The sequence below is a fragment of the Ostrea edulis genome, chromosome 2, assembly GCF_947568905.1.
Source record: "Ostrea edulis chromosome 2, xbOstEdul1.1, whole genome shotgun sequence".
Classification (NCBI taxonomy): Eukaryota; Metazoa; Mollusca; class Bivalvia; order Ostreida; family Ostreidae; genus Ostrea; species Ostrea edulis.
Window position 1 is genome coordinate 11,403,228 of NC_079165.1, and position 22,360 is coordinate 11,425,587.

General features: G+C 36.6%; 2 protein-coding genes across 2 annotated transcripts in view; one reads left to right on the forward strand and one right to left on the reverse strand.

The window, feature by feature from the left end:
• The window catches only part of LOC125678557 (uncharacterized), a 213,387-nt gene that overhangs the window by 84,420 nt on the left and 106,607 nt on the right, over positions 1–22,360 (reverse strand). The window lies entirely within an intron of this gene.
• LOC125678564 (collagen alpha-4(VI) chain-like) lies at positions 15,412–21,126 on the forward strand. The gene is made up of 8 exons (XM_056156100.1): positions 15,412–15,529; positions 17,306–17,749; positions 18,470–18,655; positions 18,887–19,306; positions 19,477–19,692; positions 20,138–20,209; positions 20,441–20,605; positions 21,050–21,126. Exons 2-8 carry the CDS (start codon positions 17,332–17,334, stop codon positions 21,124–21,126), a joined length of 1,554 nt encoding a protein of 517 aa, XP_056012075.1. The 5' UTR covers positions 15,412–15,529; positions 17,306–17,331.

Genomic DNA, 22,360 nt, shown 5'->3' on the forward strand with positions numbered 1-22,360 from the left:
GGAAGTTTTCATTTGGATTGGGGATACACTGTACATCTTATTTTAGAAAAGTATGTAAGGGAATGTGTGATACCAACATTTTAAACAGGCTATGAAAAACAGTCACAGCTATAACTCCCGATACGTAGATAAAGTAGTGCCGTAAATGGTTTATCCTAATTTTCCTCGAGCTACAGTTCTGCAGCCAGACAAATAAGTCCCCCAATATTTGTCTCTTTTACTTTCTCATTTGAATATATCTATACAGATGTAACATTAAGCCTCACCCGCTGGCGTCACAGCAACGTACCCTCGCATAAAACAATAGTAACTCAGTCGGTGGAATTCTAGCTCAACCGATTGAGAACTTGCTTCATGACTGGCAGGCCCGAGTCCAGCCTTTATAATCGGTAGACATTCAATTCGACATAGGAAGGTTTGAGTCCGGCAACGCCAAACCTAATGCGTTAAAATGGTAGCGATTATTTCTGTCGAGGCAATATATTTGCCGTCTAGTCATATATTTGCTACATGATTGTCAATAAGTAATATATGTTGCTATAAATGTCATCAAAATTTGCTATGAGTGCTGTGCGCAAGTTAAGAGTAATGTCTATGGTATGGAAACACAAGCTGCAACACTGTGAACACGTTTTATTAATCCACAACGGACAACACAATCACAAATGGCGCTCAAAATAGAGCAGTGCGCAATAATCAGCAGAACGAACCCAGGACAACATACATATATATATAACATAGCATACAAGTATACTGGCGCAACCTCTTTTTTCTTTCTTTTGAGGAAAACCTTGATAACACAAGTACAATGTAAATGAAATTAATGTTTGTTATCCAACTGTTAGCTAAATTCACTGTGATTGAGACAAACAACGTATTGATTACTCGATTTAAATGTTGCTACACTCCTCCCCTAAAAAGAAAATAACCTTTGGGATTAGTATGCCCAATCATTGAATATGATGCTGATGCTCCAAGAATGAACGCACTTTTAAAAAGACTGGGTATTATTATGCCCCAGGACACTAGGCTCCACTCACACAGAAAAACACATGATTATAGGACGAAATCATCAAATCGAGCAGGTAAGCGAATGTTTTTTTTTGGTCTACTTTGAACTGGTGGAGGACTAGAAACACTATCACTGTCTGGTTCACTGTTAGTTAGGGAACCGTCAGATGTGGGGGGACAAGTTTCCGGCAAGGGTGGAATATTATAGAAGTCCTCGCCAGGAGTTTTTATTTGAGGTGGAATGTCGGGAACAGGAGGAGGTTCCTGAAGTAGTACGTTGTCATCCATACAGTCATACTCTGACCTTACATCTGATACAGCATGCACTGCATCTCCAGCAAATCAAGGCACTTTAAAGCATTCACACTTTTTAACACGATATGACATGTTTCTGAATTGGTTTCCAGTGAATTTACGGATGTTACACCATGATGGTTCCACTGATATAACAAGGTAGCGGTCACGGGCACGTGATTTGTTCCTGTCTGAGTATAAATCAACAAGATCACCTACTTCCAAATGAGGTGATTTGGTAGAAAGATTTTGTTAATTCAGTTACAATGAGGTACTTCCAGTGTGCAATTTTTCTCAGTATTGGGTCCACATCAGGCATAAGCGAAGGCTGGGGTTTACTATAACGTCCAACATCAGAAAAGGCTGTGACAAGGCGAAATCCACCATTGCCTTTCTTAACCAGAAAGGACGGGTTAAGGTATTCAACCACTATTCCTAACTCTTCAGGACATTTAAAACACCTTTGGACTCAAGTTCACTGAATTGTCGTTGCAACTCCTCTAATTGATTACGCGAGTACTGTGGAATACGACCCTTACGTTGAGGTGGCTGTACTGGTCTCAAGTTAACTTTAGCTTCAAATCGCCCAGCTTTACCATTGTAACCGTCCAATGTGGAGCAGAAAACGTCATCGAAGTCCAACATGGTCTTTTGAAATTCTGTTTTCATATCAGGAGGTTTTCCCATGTTTTGGTCTATTAGTGTCACCATAATGTTACAGTAATACCGCGTGGCGTGTAAATCTTGATAAAGAAACACTAAAACTTAGAGATTACTGATTCTTTACATACCTTTATCATGAATTATTGAATATCTTCTGTTTTAAGATTGAGGGGATGGGATCGGAGAAAAAAACCTTGAAAATATGTCTGACATTAAACGTTAATACTTGTCAGCGTGATTATAGACTTACAATTTTGGGGAGGGGATGAAACACGTTTTTGGAAGGTAAAGAATGAAATATAATATTCACCTTTTGAAATAATCAAAGGGTTTCAAAACGCAGATTTGACACGTGATTTTTATGTCAGTATGTGCTACATGTACAGCAAATCAAAGATGAATTTAAAAACAAGCTCTCTCAATCAATTTAAGAGAAATATTCCACCCCAAAAATATTCAAAACCTATCACATTTTTCCACAAGCTCATATGAGTGGAATAAATAAAAGCGTCACTAAAATTCATTTTATCTTATTGTAACGAGCTGTTATCTATTTCTCATTGTATTCTATTTATTCATAAAGATTAAAAATCCCAGAAGTGTCCCAGAGTCATCAATTCATACCATACTACATCTACATGTATGAGTTATTTCATACTACATCTACATGTATGAGTTATTTCATACTACATCTACATGTATGAGTTATTTCATACTACATCTACATGTGTGAGTTATTTCATACTACATCTACATGTGTGAGTTATTTCATACTACATCTACATGTGTGAGTTATTTCTTACTACATCTACATGTATGAGTTATTTCATACTACATCTACATGCATGAGTTATTTCTTGATCATTGATCAACGTATCGTTAAAAAGTATCATATCGTTTCAAAAGTATCGGTATGGTATCGTACCGCTTCATCCTTAACAGTATCCAACCCCATATACATGTATTTTCTGTACTTTATATTTTAAGAATATTTCTTTACTTAGCTATATATATAGGGCAGAATATTTCTTTACTTAGGGCATTTATGTTTATTCAAGAGGATATATAACATGTATATATGTTGCGATTATCAGTATATATGATTATGCGTATTTTGAACAGAATCGCATTTACTGTGGACTATTTATAATTTTCCTGTCTCTTTCATTCAACATGTTAACATATATCTTATGTCCCCGTCATGAAATGGCAAAGGCATGCAATGTTACCCTTTTCCGTCCTTCCGTCATAATTTAGTTTTCGTTCAATAGCTCATTAGCTCTGCAACGGATGCACATATTCAACTGAAATTTGATATATGGACACGCCATGCTAATACCCAAGTTTCCTTATTTGGTTTTTGGTTGGATGGTATTTTAGAGTTCTGACCATTTGGAGTTTACTTTCAAGCAAATCATAGTTTGAACATCTTGGATTATTGAAATTTGGGATATCGATATGTATCATGGGAATGTGTAGGCCAACTTAATATGTTTTTTCCAATCACATAAATTATCTTCACTTTTCATAGTATTTTTATGCCTTCTTGGTTTGAGGATTTTTTTCTCTCAAACAATTCGCAGTGTCCGCTCATTTTTAAAATTGTATCTAGGCCATACTAGCAACAAAAAAAAAAGCCACAATATCTATTTTATAACTTACATAAATATATCAAATTGAGCATAAAATGTTCGGGTGAGCATACGGTCCATGGACTTATTATCTTATTATTTCATGTAATACCTTCTTTACCAGTCTGAAATTAGACATTTGATAAAGCATTGATGAATTCTATTTTTAAACTGGAGGGTTGGAAAAGTTTTTGTGGAAGTAAATAGACGTCTCGGCCCCTAATTGGCCCCAGTGCAGGTACAATAATCCACAATTGACATGTAATCTGATTCATATCAGATTGTTTATAAGGTCACCTACGACTGCTACATTTTTGTGTTGTGATGTGATCGTAGGTGAGCGGATCAAAATAAATAATAAAATCTATGTTCAAGAAATACGTACGACTTCACCATACGCAGTCACCTAAAGATCTCAATAAACAATCACTGCCAAAACAAACATACAACAAAAGACTTTTGTAAAGAAAATGTATCAGGTGCCAGTCATGGAAGTAAAGTATAAAAAAGAATTTGATATAATCAACAGTACTAGTCACTGGGGTAAACTATACATGAATAAAGTAGAAATGCTTCAAGACAAAACAATTGCAGAATTTAACTTTAAACTGTTACATAATATACTTTCAAATAATTATTACAGTAATAAAATCAATAGAAATATGACCTGCATGTGTAAAACGTGGAGCGATATAATTCAGAATTCAAAACACTTAATATTTGATTGTGTAAATGTACAAATTATATGGAAATTAGTTAGTTATTTCATGGATTTTGATGGAAAATGGAAAATGTTGTCGTTGGATTTTTCTTTGTTAGAAATGAAAGAACTGTAGTGTTCAATTTACTTTTATCCTTTATAGCTTTAAAATATACAAATATATAATGTATCGTAGACTTGAAAATATTGATGAAACATCTGAAGGACTTATATGCTTATAACTTAAAAACATGTATTTCACAATATTCAGAAATACTATTTGCTACTGGCAATACAAAGCATTTTCATTTTTTCAAAAAGATGTTAACTAATCTTAGAGAGTATCATCATTGAATATCATAATCCCACCCTTTGAGGGGGGGGGGGGAGGGCTGCCCCTCAGTTGAAGATCAAGAGGATACTTTCATGGACTATTAATAATTGTGTATCCTCTTGCATAATTATGTGGGCCTTTCAATTAATTCCAACATTACTATCATCACTAGCTACATTTTTGTACAATATAATTATAAACCTATAAGTATTTCTTTGAATATGTGTATATAATACTTAAATTTCGACGTTGCATCATACGTGTATAGAAGACAAGAAAATCTATAAATAATACTTGTACGTCTATGTCTGATGTATAGTGTTTGTGTATAATATATGTATAATACTTGTATATCTATGTCTGATGTATAGTGCTTGTGTATAATATATGTATAATACTTGTATATCTATGTCTGATGTATAGTGCTTGTGTATAATATATATCTAATACTTGTACGTCTATGTCTGATGTATAGTGTTTGTGTATAATATAATATATCTATAATACTTGTACGTCTATGTCTGATGTATAGTGCTTGTGCATAATATATGTATAAAACTTGTATGTTTATGTCTGATGTATAGTGCTAGTGTATAATATATGTATAATACTTGTATATCTATGTCTGATGTATAGTGCTTGTGTATAATATATGTATAATACTTGTATGTCTATGTCTGATGTATAGTGCTTGTGTATAATATATGTATAATACTTCTACGTCTATGTCTGATGTATAGTGCTAGTGTATAATATATGTATAATACTTGTATGTCTATGCATGATGTATAGTGCTTGTGTATAATATATGTATAATACTTGTATGTCTATGCATGATGTATAGTGCTTGTGTATAATATATGTATAATACTTGTATATCTATGTCTGATGTATAGTGCTTGTGTATAATATATATCTAATACTTCTATATCTATGTCTGATGTATAGTGCTTGTGTATAATATATGTATAATACTTGTATATCTATGTCTGATGTGTAGTGTTTGTGTATAATATATGTATAATACTTGTATATCTATGTCTGATGTATAGTGCTTGTGTATAATATATATATAATACTTCTATATCTATGTCTGATGTATAGTGCTTGTGTATAATATATGTATAATACTTGTATATCTATGCATGATGTATAGTGCTTGTATATGATATATGTATAATACTTGTATATCTATGTCTGATGTATAGTGTTTGTGTATAATATATGTATAATACTTGTGTGTCTGATGTATAGTGCTTGTGTATAATATATGTATAATACTTGTATATCTATGCATGATGTATAGTACTTGTGTATAATATATGTATAATACTTGTATGTCTATGCATGATGTATAGTGCTTGTATATGATATATGTATAATACTTGTATATCTATGTCTGATGTATAGTGTTTGTGTATAATATATGTATAATACTTGTGTGTCTGATGTATAGTGCTTGTGTATAATATATGTATAATACTTGTATATCTATGCATGATGTATAGTACTTGTGTATAATATATGTATAATACTTGTATGTCTATGCATGATGTATAGTGCTTGTGTATAATATATGTATAATACTTGTATATCTATGTCTGATGTATAGTGCCTGTGTATAATATATGTATAATACTTGTATATCTATGTCTGATGTATAGTGTTTGTGTATAATATATATAAAATACTTGTATGTCTATGTCTGATGTATAGTGCTTGTGTATAATATATATAAAAAAAATTAATAAAGAATAACAATAAACAAATTTTATTTTTTGTAATACTCTTAACAAATGTATTCGTGACAACATTTCATTATCCATTAATGTAAACGTTGAATAACGTCAATTTCAGCATTCTAGAAAGACACTGGTATTCGAACTTGAATTGACAAAGTTCATAACGCGTGTGACCACCATTTGCATTCACGCATGCTTGACAACGGCGCCTCATTGATGCCACCAAAGTGTTCAGAAATGTTTGAGGGATGTTGTTCCAGATGTTGGTTAAAGCCTGGTTTAAAGCAGCCAATGTCATTGGCTGATTTGGTAAACGGCGTAGACGTCGTTCCATTTCATTTCAGACGTGCTCGATCGGCGATGAATCGGGGAAACAGCTGGCCAAGGAAAAGCATCGATATTCTGTTGGACAAAAAGTCCCTTACTACATGTGCAACATGTGGCCTTGTGTTGTCTTGCTGCAGAGTGATGTGATTTTGCTGTTTCTGTATGAAGGGTATAACATGGCGCTGAATAATTTCGTCTCGATAGCGTACGCCGGTGAGATTTCCATTGACAATTTGTAGAGGGGTTCTTCCACGTGCTGTTATTCCACCCCACACCATAACGCTACCTCCACCGAATTGTCGACGTTGAACAACACAAGCGTCCTGGTACCGCTCCCCAACGCAACGATACACTCTACAACGGCCGTCACTGCTATTCAAATGAAATCTGAATTCATCAGTGAACAGAATATTGGCCCAGTCCTGTATTCTGAATCGAATGTGTCGTCTGCACCACGCTAGTCTAGCGATACAATGACATTGAAGCAGTATTGGGCACACCGCTGGACGTCTTGGTCTGATGTTGTACTCGCGCAGACGATTACGCACAGTTTTTGGACTAATTGGTCAAAGTCCAGGAATGCTACGAGCAGGCAAACTTGCTGTCTGGAAACGATTTCTCAGGTGCACAAGTCTAATGTAGTTGTCCTGTTGACGCGACGTCACACGAGGACGACCAGAACGTGGTCGATCCCGAGTGTTACCAGATTGTTAGAAACGTCTCCATGATGACTTGGTGGTGTTCCAATGAACTCCAAAGTGTCTTGCTACGATATTTTGGCCCATTCTAGCGAAGCATCCCAACAGCACGATTACGTTGGTTTTCGCTGAGTCGTGGCATGACCGAAGGGTAAATTTTGTCAAAACTATAGTGCTTTCCTTAACGAATAGTGTCCAAACAAACCTTTTACACTTCTTACGGTATTGGCCACTAAAACTCGTGCGTAGAACACTTCAATAAACAACATGTGTTCACTAACCATGAAAAAGTCCGTTCATCTGAGTTTGGTACTAACCGATATTGTTCAAAAACATCACCTTTATCGATTGTTTAGATTTTATAAATATAAACAATAAATATAGAAAATTTTTACTAAATTTCATAATGCACAGTTTCTTTTCCCCCCTAGTACTAGTACATGTAATTATAATTCAGTGACGTATGTACTTGTAATTCAGTGACGCATAAAGCAGGTAAGAATAGTTTTCTTTTGAAAATCCATATGTAAATCTGTTTATTGTACATCAATTGTTTGTGTAAAGTTTGAACAATAATAAAAGTCATTTAAAAAACAAAAGAAAAAAATAATTCCGAAATCGTAAAGCACATTTACAGGACACCACTAATTACATTCCAAAAAATGGCTTGGCTGCTGTGTAATATGTAAGAGGAGTTTGAGGGAGGAGATAGTGTGACAGACGGCGTGAAGCATCACAGTTCATACACTCACGTCTTTTCAAAACTGAAATTTATTTCTGAAATGGGTATCTAATTATCAAGGATCTACTATGGAAATGACAAGATGAACTATAAAGTACAATGTTCCACATAAAAAAAGATAAACATGTCTTAATTAGTTCTATCAACTGGAGATCAGCATTCCCCAAATAAAATTGGGGGGTTTACAAAACTACGTAATTATGAAGGAACGGTCCTCTGTATCTGTCAGAGTTCTCTAGATAATGAGTTTCGTGTCGGTAAAATACATGTTTAACAGGGTTTTTTTTTGTTACAGGTTGTTATTCAATAAACGAAGGTGAATCGTTAACGAGATCATGTTCCTCCGGTTCCTATCTGGACATCACGTATGGGCGGTGGTACTGCTTCTATTCCAGTAATAATGTCACTAGTGTGATGAGCAAGCAGTGTGGATACAGTACTTCCTGTACTGTATCTGCCACTAACAGTTGGCTAGGGCGTGACCCATGCCCCGGAACAGGAAAAACATTGGAGTGGAGTGATTCCTGTGTTTGTAAATATCAATATTTTTGGGAGAATTTCTTTATTGACAGCGATGTATAAATTCTGTATCGTGTATTGAAAAACATATGCATGCAATAGAATAAATGACAACTGTATGTCTGGAATTTCATGCTTATCTAACAATTTGTATGCCGAATAGGTTCTAGTGCGTTCGAAATGTTGGCCGTTTTTGGTGGATGAGGCAAAATTATAAGCGCCTACAGTTTATATAAGTGATACTTTAAAGTTTGCCAAAACAAAAGACATTAAGATTTTCAGTTTTAAAGAAGAAAAGAAAACCCCACAAAATATTTCCAAAGATAAAATTACCGAATACTGTAAACCAGCTTTGATTTGTGACTACGTAATTGTGGTAAACTAGTTTGCGGCGAATAATTTTCGCGATTACACCCTTTTTAGCATATGACAGACGTTCAAGGACTGGTTCGCGACGAGAAAATTTAGCAACGATGAGTTTCTCGCGAATGTAACGAAATTTTCTCGCACGCGAATAACAGTTGGTTTACAGTATATGGTATATTACCATTATCGATGAATGAAGTTTGTTCACTTGCGTCTAGATATGGTGTAGGAATTTTATTTTCGTTGCCTAGCATTTCTCTTGAGGTGATTTATATTGTATTCCAGCGAATTGGGGAGACTGGGGCTCGTGGTCAGACTGCCCTAGTGATTGTACGACACAGAACCTGGTCAGATATAGGTCATGTGTCAAACCTGGAGGGGGTTGCAGCTCGGCTCCAGCAGACTACATTTCATGTCTTCGTGTCGGCTGCTTATGTAAGTAATAGAACAGCTCAAATGAAGTGTTGGTGAAGGGCTGCAAAATATTTTCAAACAGTGTATGCTCGGCGCTTATGGCCTTTGAACAGGGAGGGTTCTTTAACGTGTAGTATATAAAGGAGAGAGGAAAATCTTTGGCTGGACCAGGAATAGAACTTGGGACTCCTGTATTACTAGTCAGGTGCTCTAACCGCTGAGGTATCCAGGCCGATATCCACGTTCCGTACAGCCCTAACTATTGTATTCCTCCCTCCTTAATTCAGCTTCGTCCTCGAAGATATTCACAACCCAGATTCTTTTTGCCCCTGGCAGGAATTTCACCTGTACATTCAGGGGTGGTCAACGGCACCAAATGTAGTATATAGGAGAGAAGAAAATATTTGGCTGGACTGGGAATTGAACCCGAGATCCATGTATTACTAGTCAGGTGCTCTAATCACTGAACTATTGAGGTCGATATCCACCGTCCGAATAGCCCTAACTATTACAAACGTACCACACCTGCTGTGACACAGGACCTTGGTTTTTGCGGTCTCATCCGAAGGACCACCCCTTTTAATTGCTTCTTACAACAAGCAAGGGGTACAGAGGACATTTTATAACCCAGATCCCCATGGAAGTAATCATCTCGTTCATCCCAACCTATCACGCCAGGCGAAGGTCAGTCACATAGGCCTCACGTGCATGGCTGTCACTACTTTTGAAATTACTAAATACATTGTTATCAAAGTAGTCCGCAGTAGTAATTGTGACCATATACAATAAAAAGACCATACATGTAGAATTTCAGAAATGCATGCATGCTTGTTCTCCCGTCAATGACTACATTCTCATTTAAACGAATCTGGTGCGTAATTTATAATTTTATTGTTTAATGTCCCATTCGATATTTTGTCACCCATATACATGTAGATATTCATCAGCTTTAGTTGAAGGTCTACACATTTTGACCTATGCATGGCGTTCAGGGCCACTTCTACAGTGAGAGATCGTTTATCATATCAGTGTCTACCGTGACAACGGACTTCCGTTTGTGAGGTCATATCCAAAACTCCGTGACGTTGGGCGCTGGGAAAAATATAGATGTCTATTCAAAACGTCATGATTTGACATAGAGTCAGGGAACCGTTTCACCTACCGATTGTAGATCATAAATTAAACGTACCGTTACACTAATATTTCTTTTCACATTAAGATTAAATACCTCTGCAGAGAGAAGAGTTAAAAGGGGTCATATGAATACAACAGGTTTCGTGAACACTAGTAGTTGTGCTCGTCAAAGTGATCGTAAACGTACCGTATATAACTCTTCTCTCTGCGGAGGTATTCTAATCTTAATGTGAAAAGAAATATTCAGTCATTATTTCATATTTGTCGCATGATTGCACCTTGAATGATGTAATGCGCAGTCATTTTGTTTTCTAGCAACTTCAGAATTCAGCAGATATACACCAGACGACAGCGTAAATTACCTAAGCCTGTCATCAAACTGTTTTGTTTTAACGGGAAGGACATCGTACACATTTAGGGTCAAGGCACAAAACGACGTTCATATGGCCCTGGGTAGTGTTGATAATTACAAAAGTGGTACACATTATGAAGTCATAATTTGTGGATGGACCAATACTCGCTCTACTATCAGATACAATATTGGAGGAAGTGAATGCGTTGCACACAGTGCAACTCTTTTGAATCAGACCTACTTCGATGATTTCTGGGTTTCTTGGTCCGGGGGCCAGGTTAAAGCAGGAACCGGTAGTACAGTTGGGAGCAACACTTTCATGACCTGCTCACACTTACCTTCGTATGAAGTCAATTATATCTTGATCAAGACAGGCTGGGGTTCAACAGGTGACTGGAGATTCCCAAACGGTATGTATAGTAGCTGTTCATAAATACACTGCACACACAAAAGTTTAAACGTCTGCAAATAATGAGGTAGATAACTTTCTTGTAAACTCATGATAATTTTAGCTGATTTTGTATGCGGGAAAAAAACCCCAAAAAAGCAATCTGTTGATTTTAAAAATAAAGAGGTAGGTTGCATAGGACCCCTATTTTTATTTAAATTTCCAAATGAATATAAATATCGCGAAACGTTGTGAAAACATATTTCAAAATAATACTGTGAGAAATATATAATAACTATCGTGAATTGAAATGATTAAAGCCACAATATTTTTTTTCTGAAGGGAAGAAGAAAATGATACACTAGTATCTGTTTGTAGATTTTACATATATTTTGCTTTGGAAAACATCTATATAGCACACATTTCCCAAATACCATGTTATGCCGCTGATACGTGTACAAAATTTGCACGTTTTGGAGTGTGTGTGCTCAATATTTTCTGAAGCGACATATGCCTTCAATGAGTCATATTTTACCAAAAATAAGAAATTCGAAATTTTCCTTAACTTTTTGGCCTTCATGTGAATTTGGAATAAGTTATATTTGTGTTGAGATAGAATGATCTGATTTACTAAAGAAATATCTACAGTAGATTTGTCCATGATGAACTTTTAAAATGAAGACCCATATTCCACTTTCTCCTTTTCCAAAGTGTGAAGAAGTTAATTGATATTGCAAGAAATCGTAATCCGGATTCAGGAATTTGTGATATGGATCATGGATTGCTGAGTGTTGTTCATTTTTTTCTGATTAGATGTTGCCTGCACACATGAGACCAACAGCAACGTCAACGTCGCTACTGACAACACATCCTGCAATGGGGTCAGCTCGTACGCATGCGCCTCCTCATACAAACGGGCTGCTGGGAATACGCAACGTACTTGCCAAGTACAGAGAGTGTGGTCTGGATATCCGCTAATCTGCACAGGTCAGACACCAAGAGAATTGTGTTCAAATTTACTTACTAGTTATACAGAAAAAAAAACCCAAAGTTGTCAGAAGACATGCTCCCCGCTGAGCTATGACCTATGAGGCATCTAAATATGAAATATCAAATCATATCCTCCTGGTTCAAAATATATAGCCAAGTTTAATGTTTTTGTAAAGTAGGTCAAAGTCCAAGGTCAATAGTTTTGGTAACAAAAGAAGTGTCTTCAAATGAGGCATCTCTATTTGAACCATAAAAGCACTATCACTCTTGGTTCAAAAGATATAACCAAGGTTAAAGGTTTTGAACAGTAGATCAAAGTTCAAGGCAAAGGTCATTAGGTCAATGTCTTCTACCGAAACAAAGTTCTTTTCATGAGGCATCTATATGTAAAATAACAAAGTCCTATACCTATTGGTTCAAAGGATGTAGCCAAGGTTAATTTTTTTAAATATAGGACAGCATCCAAGATCACAAAGTCAAACGTTATTGTACCACGAGAAAGGTCTCTTCACAAGGCATTTATATGTGAAAGATCAAAACCCTATCCTCCTTGGTTCAGAAGATATTGCCCAGGTTAAAAGCTTTGAATAGTGGGGCACAGTAAATGTCAAGGTCACTAGGTGAAAAGCCTTGGTACCAAAGCAAAGATCTCTTCACTTCACAAGACATAGATATGTAAAATATTAAAACCCTATCCCCTTGGTTCAAAAGATATAACCCAGGTTAAAGTTTTTAAAAAGTAAGCCAAAGTCCAAGGTCAAGGTCACTGGGACAAAAGTCTTGTTACCACAACAAAGGTTTCTTCATGAGGAATTGATATGCGAAATATCAAAACCTATCCCCTTGGTTTAAAAGATATAACCCAGGTTAAAGTTTTTTCCTTAAAGTGTGACGTCGACACCGGCGTAATGACAATAGCTCTCCGGATGGTCGTCCCGGCGAGCTAAAAGTAACTTCCAACTTGTACTTAATTAAGACATCATATTTTTCCTTCCAGTTTCAACTTGCAAAATTGATATCCTATTCATCATAGAAGCTTCTTACTACACGGCTTCAATTCACTCTTCCCTTATGACGGTTATTGGCGATTTGGTGGGACTAATGGCTATTTCTACCAATGACATACAAGTCGGGGTCATAACGTATGACAATGTTGTGGACGAGAACATCAAATTGAATGCTTACTCATCAGCGACAGCCCTGGATGCAGCTATTTCGTCAATAACAATACCAAGTGCTTCCTCGTCGGTTTACATTGACAACGCTCTGAGGGTCGGTTTTTATGATTTCGTTAAGTTATCCAATGGAAACAGATTTGACGCCTACAGATATTTTATTCACGCCCGCTATGAGCCCCATGTCTCGATCAGGTAAACGGAGTAATCAGTAGTCAAAAACTGATAAATTTCCAGACAATTTTACTTTGAATTTCAGAAGAATCAGGTGAGCTTTTGTTATCACGTTTTCCTCTTTACCTTTCTTTGATGTCGTCATCATTTCCTGTTCACAACAGTTTCAACGTATGAGTCATTTTGATCAATTCTTGGTATCATAAACTTAGTGTGTTTAAAAACATGGAGACGTAAGTGCTGAAATAATTCCTCTCAAATCCTGTAATAATAAATGCAGCATGTTTTGAAAATAAGTGAAGATTCACGTTTGTGCAAATCATGTCCGAGGGTCTTTGGCGTTTGAGGCCGAACTGCTATAAAAGGTGCGGTCCGAAGAATTTTAACCCAAAAACCTTTTTTGTGATGTATTTGTAAATTTTGATGGTTTACATTTCATCAATATTGAATGTCAATTAAAATCATTGGAGTACTTGAAGGCCCGTGTGTTATTTATTCAAAGCATTTTTATGATCTACCGAAGAAGCTCATTACGATAAACAAACATAGTTGGAGATCGAAAAATGAAGATAACAAACAGTGATCAATCTGATAAAGAATAGAGAATTAAGAGTAGCACAAACACCGACCACTGGACACACCAGAGATGGGATCAGGTGCCTAGGAGTAGTTAACATCCCCAGTTGACCGATCATACTTGCTGCTATCCCCCTGCCCGTGTGCTACTCACAAAATCAAAAAGTATCGTGTGGAACAGAATATACCAGTTTGACACTGAGTTCTTAGTATGAAGGTTTCGGGGAAACCTAAACGAAGGTCACTACAGCCTGATTTTGGAATTTCAATTGACAGCGTCACATTTTTGACTTCAAGCATGCAGCTATATCCAAGTGATGCACTATATTGTTTTTAAACTGAAACCAGATTGAGGTATTTTATTGGATGGTAAAACATAGATCTTAACCTCTCTAATATAACATTTTTTTCTTTTTTCTTTAGGCTGTAAGCTGGACATAGCGTTTATTGTTGAAAATTACAACTTACGCTTCATAAAAAGATTCGTAGTAGATTTAATGGATGATATACCCGTTTCGTCTAATGGAGTTAGGGTAGGTTTTGTGATATTTGATTCGGGAGCACGAACCGAGTTTGGACTATCAAATTATACCTCCAATGAAGCTCTGCGAGGAGCTATTGAAGGAATAGAAGAGACAAGTAGTTCGTATCACTATGTGGACAAAGGTTTGATAGAAGCCCAGGACAACGTATTCACGGCCGCAGGAGGTGATAGGACAGACGCACCAAATTACTATGTTTTTGTCGTGGGACCATTCTACAGGAACACAGATGCTGTAGCTCGAGATGTCAGTAGTAGCGGGAACAATTTCATCTTTGCTGTCCGTAAGTACTCTGTATGTGAAATGTGCAGGCATTGAACATACCGTATAAGTAGAATTTTCAGCGAGGAATTAATTTTGGCATTACTTGCGAGAGTGATAAGGTAGCTAAAATTGAATATCGCTAACAATTTATTGCATATCCAAGGTAGCAGTTATCTTTCCTGGAATTATAAAATCACTAAAATTAGCTCTCGATAAATATATATAACTAGTTTTTCATTGCTAAATTAGTGTTTCGCTAAACATTCTCCTTGTACGGTATATTGTAAGTCTCATGCAACAGAACGTAACACACTGTTTGTTTGTGTTGCAGATATTGGTTCCTCGTATCACTCGGAGTATCAGGCATCTGTTGATTCCTGTGGTGATTACTCCAAGTACACGAACATCAATTTGTATAATAACTTGGTGACCATCAGAGAGCAAGTTATAGGAAACATCACCACCTGTCGCAGCGTGGTGGAGACAACACCAGGTATGTATTTACTAATAGACATAGCTATGTCACGTGGTGGAGACAACACCAAGTATGTTTTTACTAATAGATATAGCTATGTCACGTGGTGGAGACAACACCAGGTATGTATTTACTAATAGACATAGCTATGTCGCAGCGTGGTGGAAACAACACCAGGTATGTGTTTACCAATATATATATAGCTATGTCGAAGGTGATCTGTTGCTATTGGTCGGTGAACCATTGAACATTTTTAACTTCTTGATATTAACTGTCTATTCAATTATTTTCGAATTTGGTATTCAGCATCTTTTGGACAAGGGTGACATAAATTGAAAATTTCGGGGAACCGAGGCCTTAGGGGCATGGCAAAAATTGAATAATCCTCAAAAATCTTCTCTGTTACAGCACATCTTTAAGGACAACTAAATGCATAGTCATGTTAGAGCAGAAATGACTCTATCACAATTCTAAATTTCTAATCACCGGAGTAGAGGGCGGGACCATGCTTGTCATAGAGTATTTATGTGCAAAAGATTTCAATAACATATTTAAGTTTAATGCTATCGCTGCTAAATTGAAGCTAAATATATATTTAGAAGGAACAGGTATCCCTCTACCGAAATTTTAAATTATTATCCCAGGGGTAGGGTTTTGGTACCGTAGTGAAGCCAAAATGGTTATAGTCATTAGATGCCCATTTTTGCATTGAAAACCATGTATCTGACCCAATGGTGGGTCCAAAATAGCTATACTGTTAATATAACATGTATCATATTATGTATAGTCAGCATGGAACCTTTAAGGGATATTTGTGTTTTGTAAAAGAAAAGCTGTTGCTTTATGCTACTACTGAGCTGAGATATTCAGAACAGAAAATTTAGTATGGATTTCGTAGCCTTTGAGGCTAGTGATATTTTCAAATAAACCTCAGGTGAACAATAAGGCCCATTAGCCTCTTGTACTTTTGTCGAGAGAAATCTACAATGTAATATCTCGTGTCGTTGGTCATTTTAATGCTTTATATACATGTACACGCGAACGCGAGAACTTCGATGCCATTTTCTGACAATGTCTAAACTTTGCACACCTTTCTCGAATACATCTGTAAAACTAAAAACGGCTTTCATATGTAAAAATTACATTGTCAAAGTCGTCATGTTGATGTCTGATGCACCAGGAATCTCATAATGGTCTTCGGTTTAGAATAATTCTCTTCAGATCATAAACGGTAGATGAAAGGCGAAGATAACGAACAGTGATCAATCTCAGTATTCTTATCATTCCACACAATTCGTGTGCTAATGTGATTCCCCATTCGTAGAAATTTAAGAAACGTTTTCTGTTATCAATTATTGGTATTTCTGTTATCGAGAAATGTGTTTCTGTTGACTGCGTCCTCAATTGACATCACAATGACAAGGGAAATCTCTCTTAAATATGTTCCAGTATTCGTAATGTTTACAGATTATTTAGAAAAGTATTCATTTTTAAAAATAATCCAAGTTTTAAATGCATATTAAAAAATTTGGACTTTTTGGCTTAATACATATGCACTATAATTATGCAATACCGATTTTCGTATCGGACACTCTTTGGAGCAATTTATGATAGTCGCTATGACTTCTGATTGACTGTCAGTTTTATATAAGTTAAGCGCAACTGATAAATGACATTGCATACGTGACGCCATAAAACCATGCCCTGCAATCTAAAAGAATAGAATGTGTTTACGATTACTCTACTGTTTTATGACTAATATGATCTGTTGTTTTGTTGATATGACATTTACAGGTTGTAAACTGGACATCGCTTTCATAATGGATGACTCGACTTCAGTCAGCAGCACAGAGTTCACAGACATGAAAAGCTTCTTCAAAAGTCTTGTCGCCCGAATGGTTGTAGGTGATACGACAGTAAGAATCGGGGTCGTAACCTTTGGTGACGGAGCAGTTACCACTTTCCCTCTCAACCAATACTCTACTTCTGCTGACGTCATTGCTGGTATTGAGGGTATCAGCCGAGGAAATTCGAGCTATGGTAGGAGTTATCGCTATGTAGACAGAGCCTTGGAATACACACAGAAGAGCTTCTTCACCAAGGCTAACGGAGATCGTACTGACGCTGCTAATTACTACGTCATACTTACACACGGGTATTCCTACGGATACAAGACCACGGAATTCGGATCAGTGTTACGCTCAATGACCAGCGTAATCAACGATATATTCATTGTTGGTAATTGGTGTCTTTTAAACTTTTTGTATAGAACCTTTTCATTATAGATTTTAAATATGTGTCATCGGTCGCCGTTACCTAGTGGTTAGGGCGCTCGTTGTTTTGAGATGGATTCTCGACCCCTGCGCCACCTCAAACCTAAGACGTATAAATAGTGATCATAGATTCACCAAGTACCGGCATTAAAAGCGGAAGACAGGAGTCTGTTGGATATTATCTTAAAACGGTGTTCCTCTGTTAAACAGAGGTGGTTACTGGAATTTTTGAAAGGTTTCCAAAGTGGGGGGTTCCACCCTCTAAATGCTTTATTTTGACCCATGTTAGCAAAATTTTCTGACGAAAGGGGGGTCCAATCCGCAGAACCCCCTCTGGATCCGTACTGAAAATGTAATCGCTGGTTCCAACAATAAAAAAATCCCTGTTATGGCCTTGAACCCCATGCATATGTCAAATGTTGTGGCATTTGACTTTCAGGGTTAGGGTTAGGGTTGGTACTTTGTATTACGTTTCTTTAAAAATGTTCACCCGTAAAACAACATTAAAGCAAATTAAATAAGTAGCATGTCCTTCTTCTACAAACACTACCAAGAGTCTTAAGAAAGCTTTAGTGTGTAGGTAGTACTGTTATAGGTGACCAGAGATAATTATATCAATATACGAACTTTACTCGTAAACTTACCCGACAAATCTAGGTTTGTACAGATAGAGTTTGTTTACTAGGTGTTGGTATCACGTCTTCCACCTATGACGCGGACTACCAGGGGGCAGTCAGCGACACAAAGAAATACATAGAGAGCAGTAACTTCATAGGACTTCAGTGCATTAACGACATGGTGGTCTCTAACATCACAACGTGCCCATTAGCGTCAATTACTCCTTCTACTCCTTCCACTCCTGTAAATCCAAGTACGTATATTTCTTTGCGTGATTGGGTTTCTGTTTTCTTGGCTTACGACAGATTAAATATATTGTACCATTTTGCGTAACTGTACTGATGAAATTTAACAAAAATGAACACGCGACTCAGTTTAAAAAGGGAATTTGAAAGCTTAATTCGCAACAATGTACAGGATAATAAATATTTGATCGTGAATCAGAAACAAAATCTCGTATATAAGAACTTTATTTATGTTACAGGTTGTAAGCTAGATATAGTGTTTATTCTGGAGACAAATAAATACTCTTCTGATGAAAACTATATCTACCTGAAAGATTTTTTCTCCAAACTAGTTCAACAAATTGGTGTATCGTCCGACACAGTCCGTATCGGCGCCATAAGATACAACAGTAAAGCATACACGGCCTTCGATCTTCAAACGTACACGGCTAGTGATGACGTCAGTGACGCTTTGTTGCAGCTATCAGATTCTACAGACAGTGGATTCCTTATAGATTCCGCACTATCTTACGCGCAATCGACATTTTTCACTGCCGCCAACGGAGATCGCGATGACGCAGCTAATTATTACGTGTTTACAATAGATGGAATAAGGAGTGGGGCGGCAAAACAAGGCGAACTGATCGCAGCTAACTGGCCAGACACGGTCTTCGCCATTGGTAAGTATCATGTTTTGCTCTTTCGTTTTAGTTAAAATAATATTTTACGGTGTGGGATACTTCTTACACACGTATATATTCATTGGTCAATCAATATGACGTAATTCTGGCTTTTAAGGTGGTGTTAATTAAAGCTAAATTCAATATCCGTTATCAAATCTCTTCTTCAGATATCAACAGCAGTTTTCCCACAGAATATGAAAACACCACTGGAGACAGTAGCCGCTATTTCTATGCTGCATCCTACGCAGACCTGTCCTCTATTGAATCGTCAGTTTTGGCGGCCATAAGCAGTTGTCCGGTTCCCATCACTACTACTACTACAACTACCATTGACAGATCAGCTACCACCACTGTAGACGACTCCCGGGAGAATGTCAATGTCTGTAAGTACTGCATCAACCCTCATGAAAAAGTATGTTACAGTTATTGTATGAATATGATTCTCTATATATCTCATATGGTCAAGGCAAGGGTTAGATGGGAGGTCCTGAATTTGAATACCGATAATGTCATGGTCTCGCCAAACCTAAGAGCTATTCATAGGTAGCGATTGCTCCTTCGCCAAGCGTTCGGTATTTAGAAGTGAGATTCACAGCTGCTCTTTCGGATATGAGCTCAAAACCGGAGGTCCCAAGTCACGGCACGCGATGGCACGTTAAATGACCCTTACTACTTCAGACCTGAGCGCTGATCATAGGTCTAAAATTGTTGTAATTCATCTATATCTGCTGCTGTCTTAATATATGAAATATTCCATGAAGAGACGTAAACAAAGAAAAGCAATAATTGAATTCAGTAGATTGTTTTTGCATTATTTCCTTCTTCTAGCTGCCCCGTGTCCAAACAGTTTACTTTATCTGTATCCAGAGGATTTAACTGCAAGCAACGATGGAGCGAAAGGTATTCCTTTGTAAAGAGAAAACTATCAAGGCTAACTTTCTTTTCCAAAACATCTTACATTTGTGACAGGTCGCCAGGGGATGCTTACTCCTCCTAGGTACCTAATCCCACTATTGGTATATCCAGTGGTCCGTGTTTGTCGAACTCTATTTTGTATTGCTTATAGGAGTTATGAGATTGATCACTGTTCGTTATATTCACCTTTCTTGAGTTACATTGTGTGGATTTCAGGAATGATGTACCTGATGACAGATTTTGTTTTTGCCGCACCTAGTTGCTCGCGCATTACATCATGGGAATTTTCCTACTCGAAATCTGGTTGGATAGATTTTATGGTGTGGAGACCTCTAGGGAATAAATATAAACTGGTGGCATACAATACGATCTATGTTGATGGTAAGCATCCCAAACCGTAGACTACACTTTGGTGTGCTACTATACTTTCTGTATAGATAAGTCCTCGGCAAGGAAGGTGTATTGGCATTTAGATTTTTTGCCAGCTAAATAAAATGACCATTTTCACGTATCGTTTCCCTCTAAATACATTTATGAGCAGCTTGGATAACTTCATATTTATGATGTAGTCTAGATTTAAATTCTTCTCAGTATACATGTGCAATAGTAATAATTTATTTGTCCAAAGATGCGCTTGATGGCTAACCCTTTTAAAAGTTCATCAAATGTTTTTATAAAGTAAGAGATTAAATCTATTTAGCTTTACCATTGTTAGTTTTGTAGGAGTCCAGATAGGGTTTTTATCATGCATAGTACTTCGGAAGATATTAACGTGAATAACAAGAATAATGATTATATCCATTGTTCTTTGAATTTAAAAAAAAGGTGCGAATACAACTGTCTACACTGTGGAGGAATACCAGAAAATTGCAGTGCTTGAAAACGACGTCATTGGGTGGTAAGAAATAAAAAAAAAAATGAAACTTGAATAATCTTTAATCAGAAGTCTTTCACAGATTTCCAACAAAAGATTAGAATACCTTCTTATGAGTAGCCATGAGATATAAGGTAATTTCACCCGAGGGTTGCAAAAAAGAGGTAAAACCCTCGGCTTCTCCAATGATTTTACCACGTTTTTTGCAGCCCCGAGGGTGGAATTATATTGATATTTCATGACTACTCATAAGAGAATACTTTTCTCTCATATTTCTAAGTATTTGCCGTTTTCCTTGAACCTAGGGACGTCATATTGAGATTTTGCAAAATGAAATGTTCACTATACATTAAAAACGAATTGGACTCTAGGACCTTAATTTTGGCAACTACGGTGCTTACAGAAAATCAACCGATTAATGATTGAGTGAATAGTATTAGAGTTTTTGGTCTTTGAATAAAACACCTAGAGTTATCACCATACCTGTACACACACAATATAGTACATGTACTTGTAATTTGGCTAATATTTAAACATTGAATTATAAACCTTAAAATCAATGACTTTAACTTTATTATCTATAAAACTGACACGTCTTAAAGATGAGACTTTGGGCCTAAATCAATATCGGGGTGACGTTTGACGTCGTTTCGCCTATTTGTAGGGAAGGTCTTTCCGTGCAGCGCGAATTCATCTGATCTTCTACAAAGTCTCGGTTAGGTCTAATCCAAATCGCACGTTTTTGTTTTGAAAGGAGCATTGATAATGATATCAAATGAAGAGTTATTTAACAAGTGTGTAAACAGGGTTTTCAAGTGGTTTTTGTAAGTGGACATAATACATGTATTTCACTTTCGTGTCCAAATTACCAAACCTACAAGGGCTCAAGTCTCAATATACATTGCAGACACTTGCTATATCGGAGACATTTGTGGGCGTTGGAAGAGGGAATGCTGAGATATAACTAGTACTAAAATTAAATAAATAAGTATTAAATATTTGGGCGGGGTGGGGATATTAAATGAATCATGGTGCATTAATTCAGTAATTTAAGGTAACTGACTTTTTTCATCATTGTGTTCCTATTTTCATTAGCCTCTGAGAAGTCATCTACGTTTAAAGGCCGAAATATATAGGATGCTTAACATCATGTTGTCATGATTGTTGTTTTCATAACAAGCAGATGAATTAACAATTCATCCGCTTAACTATGTCACATGATATGAAAGATAGAAATATCTTTCATACATGTACCTTTTTTT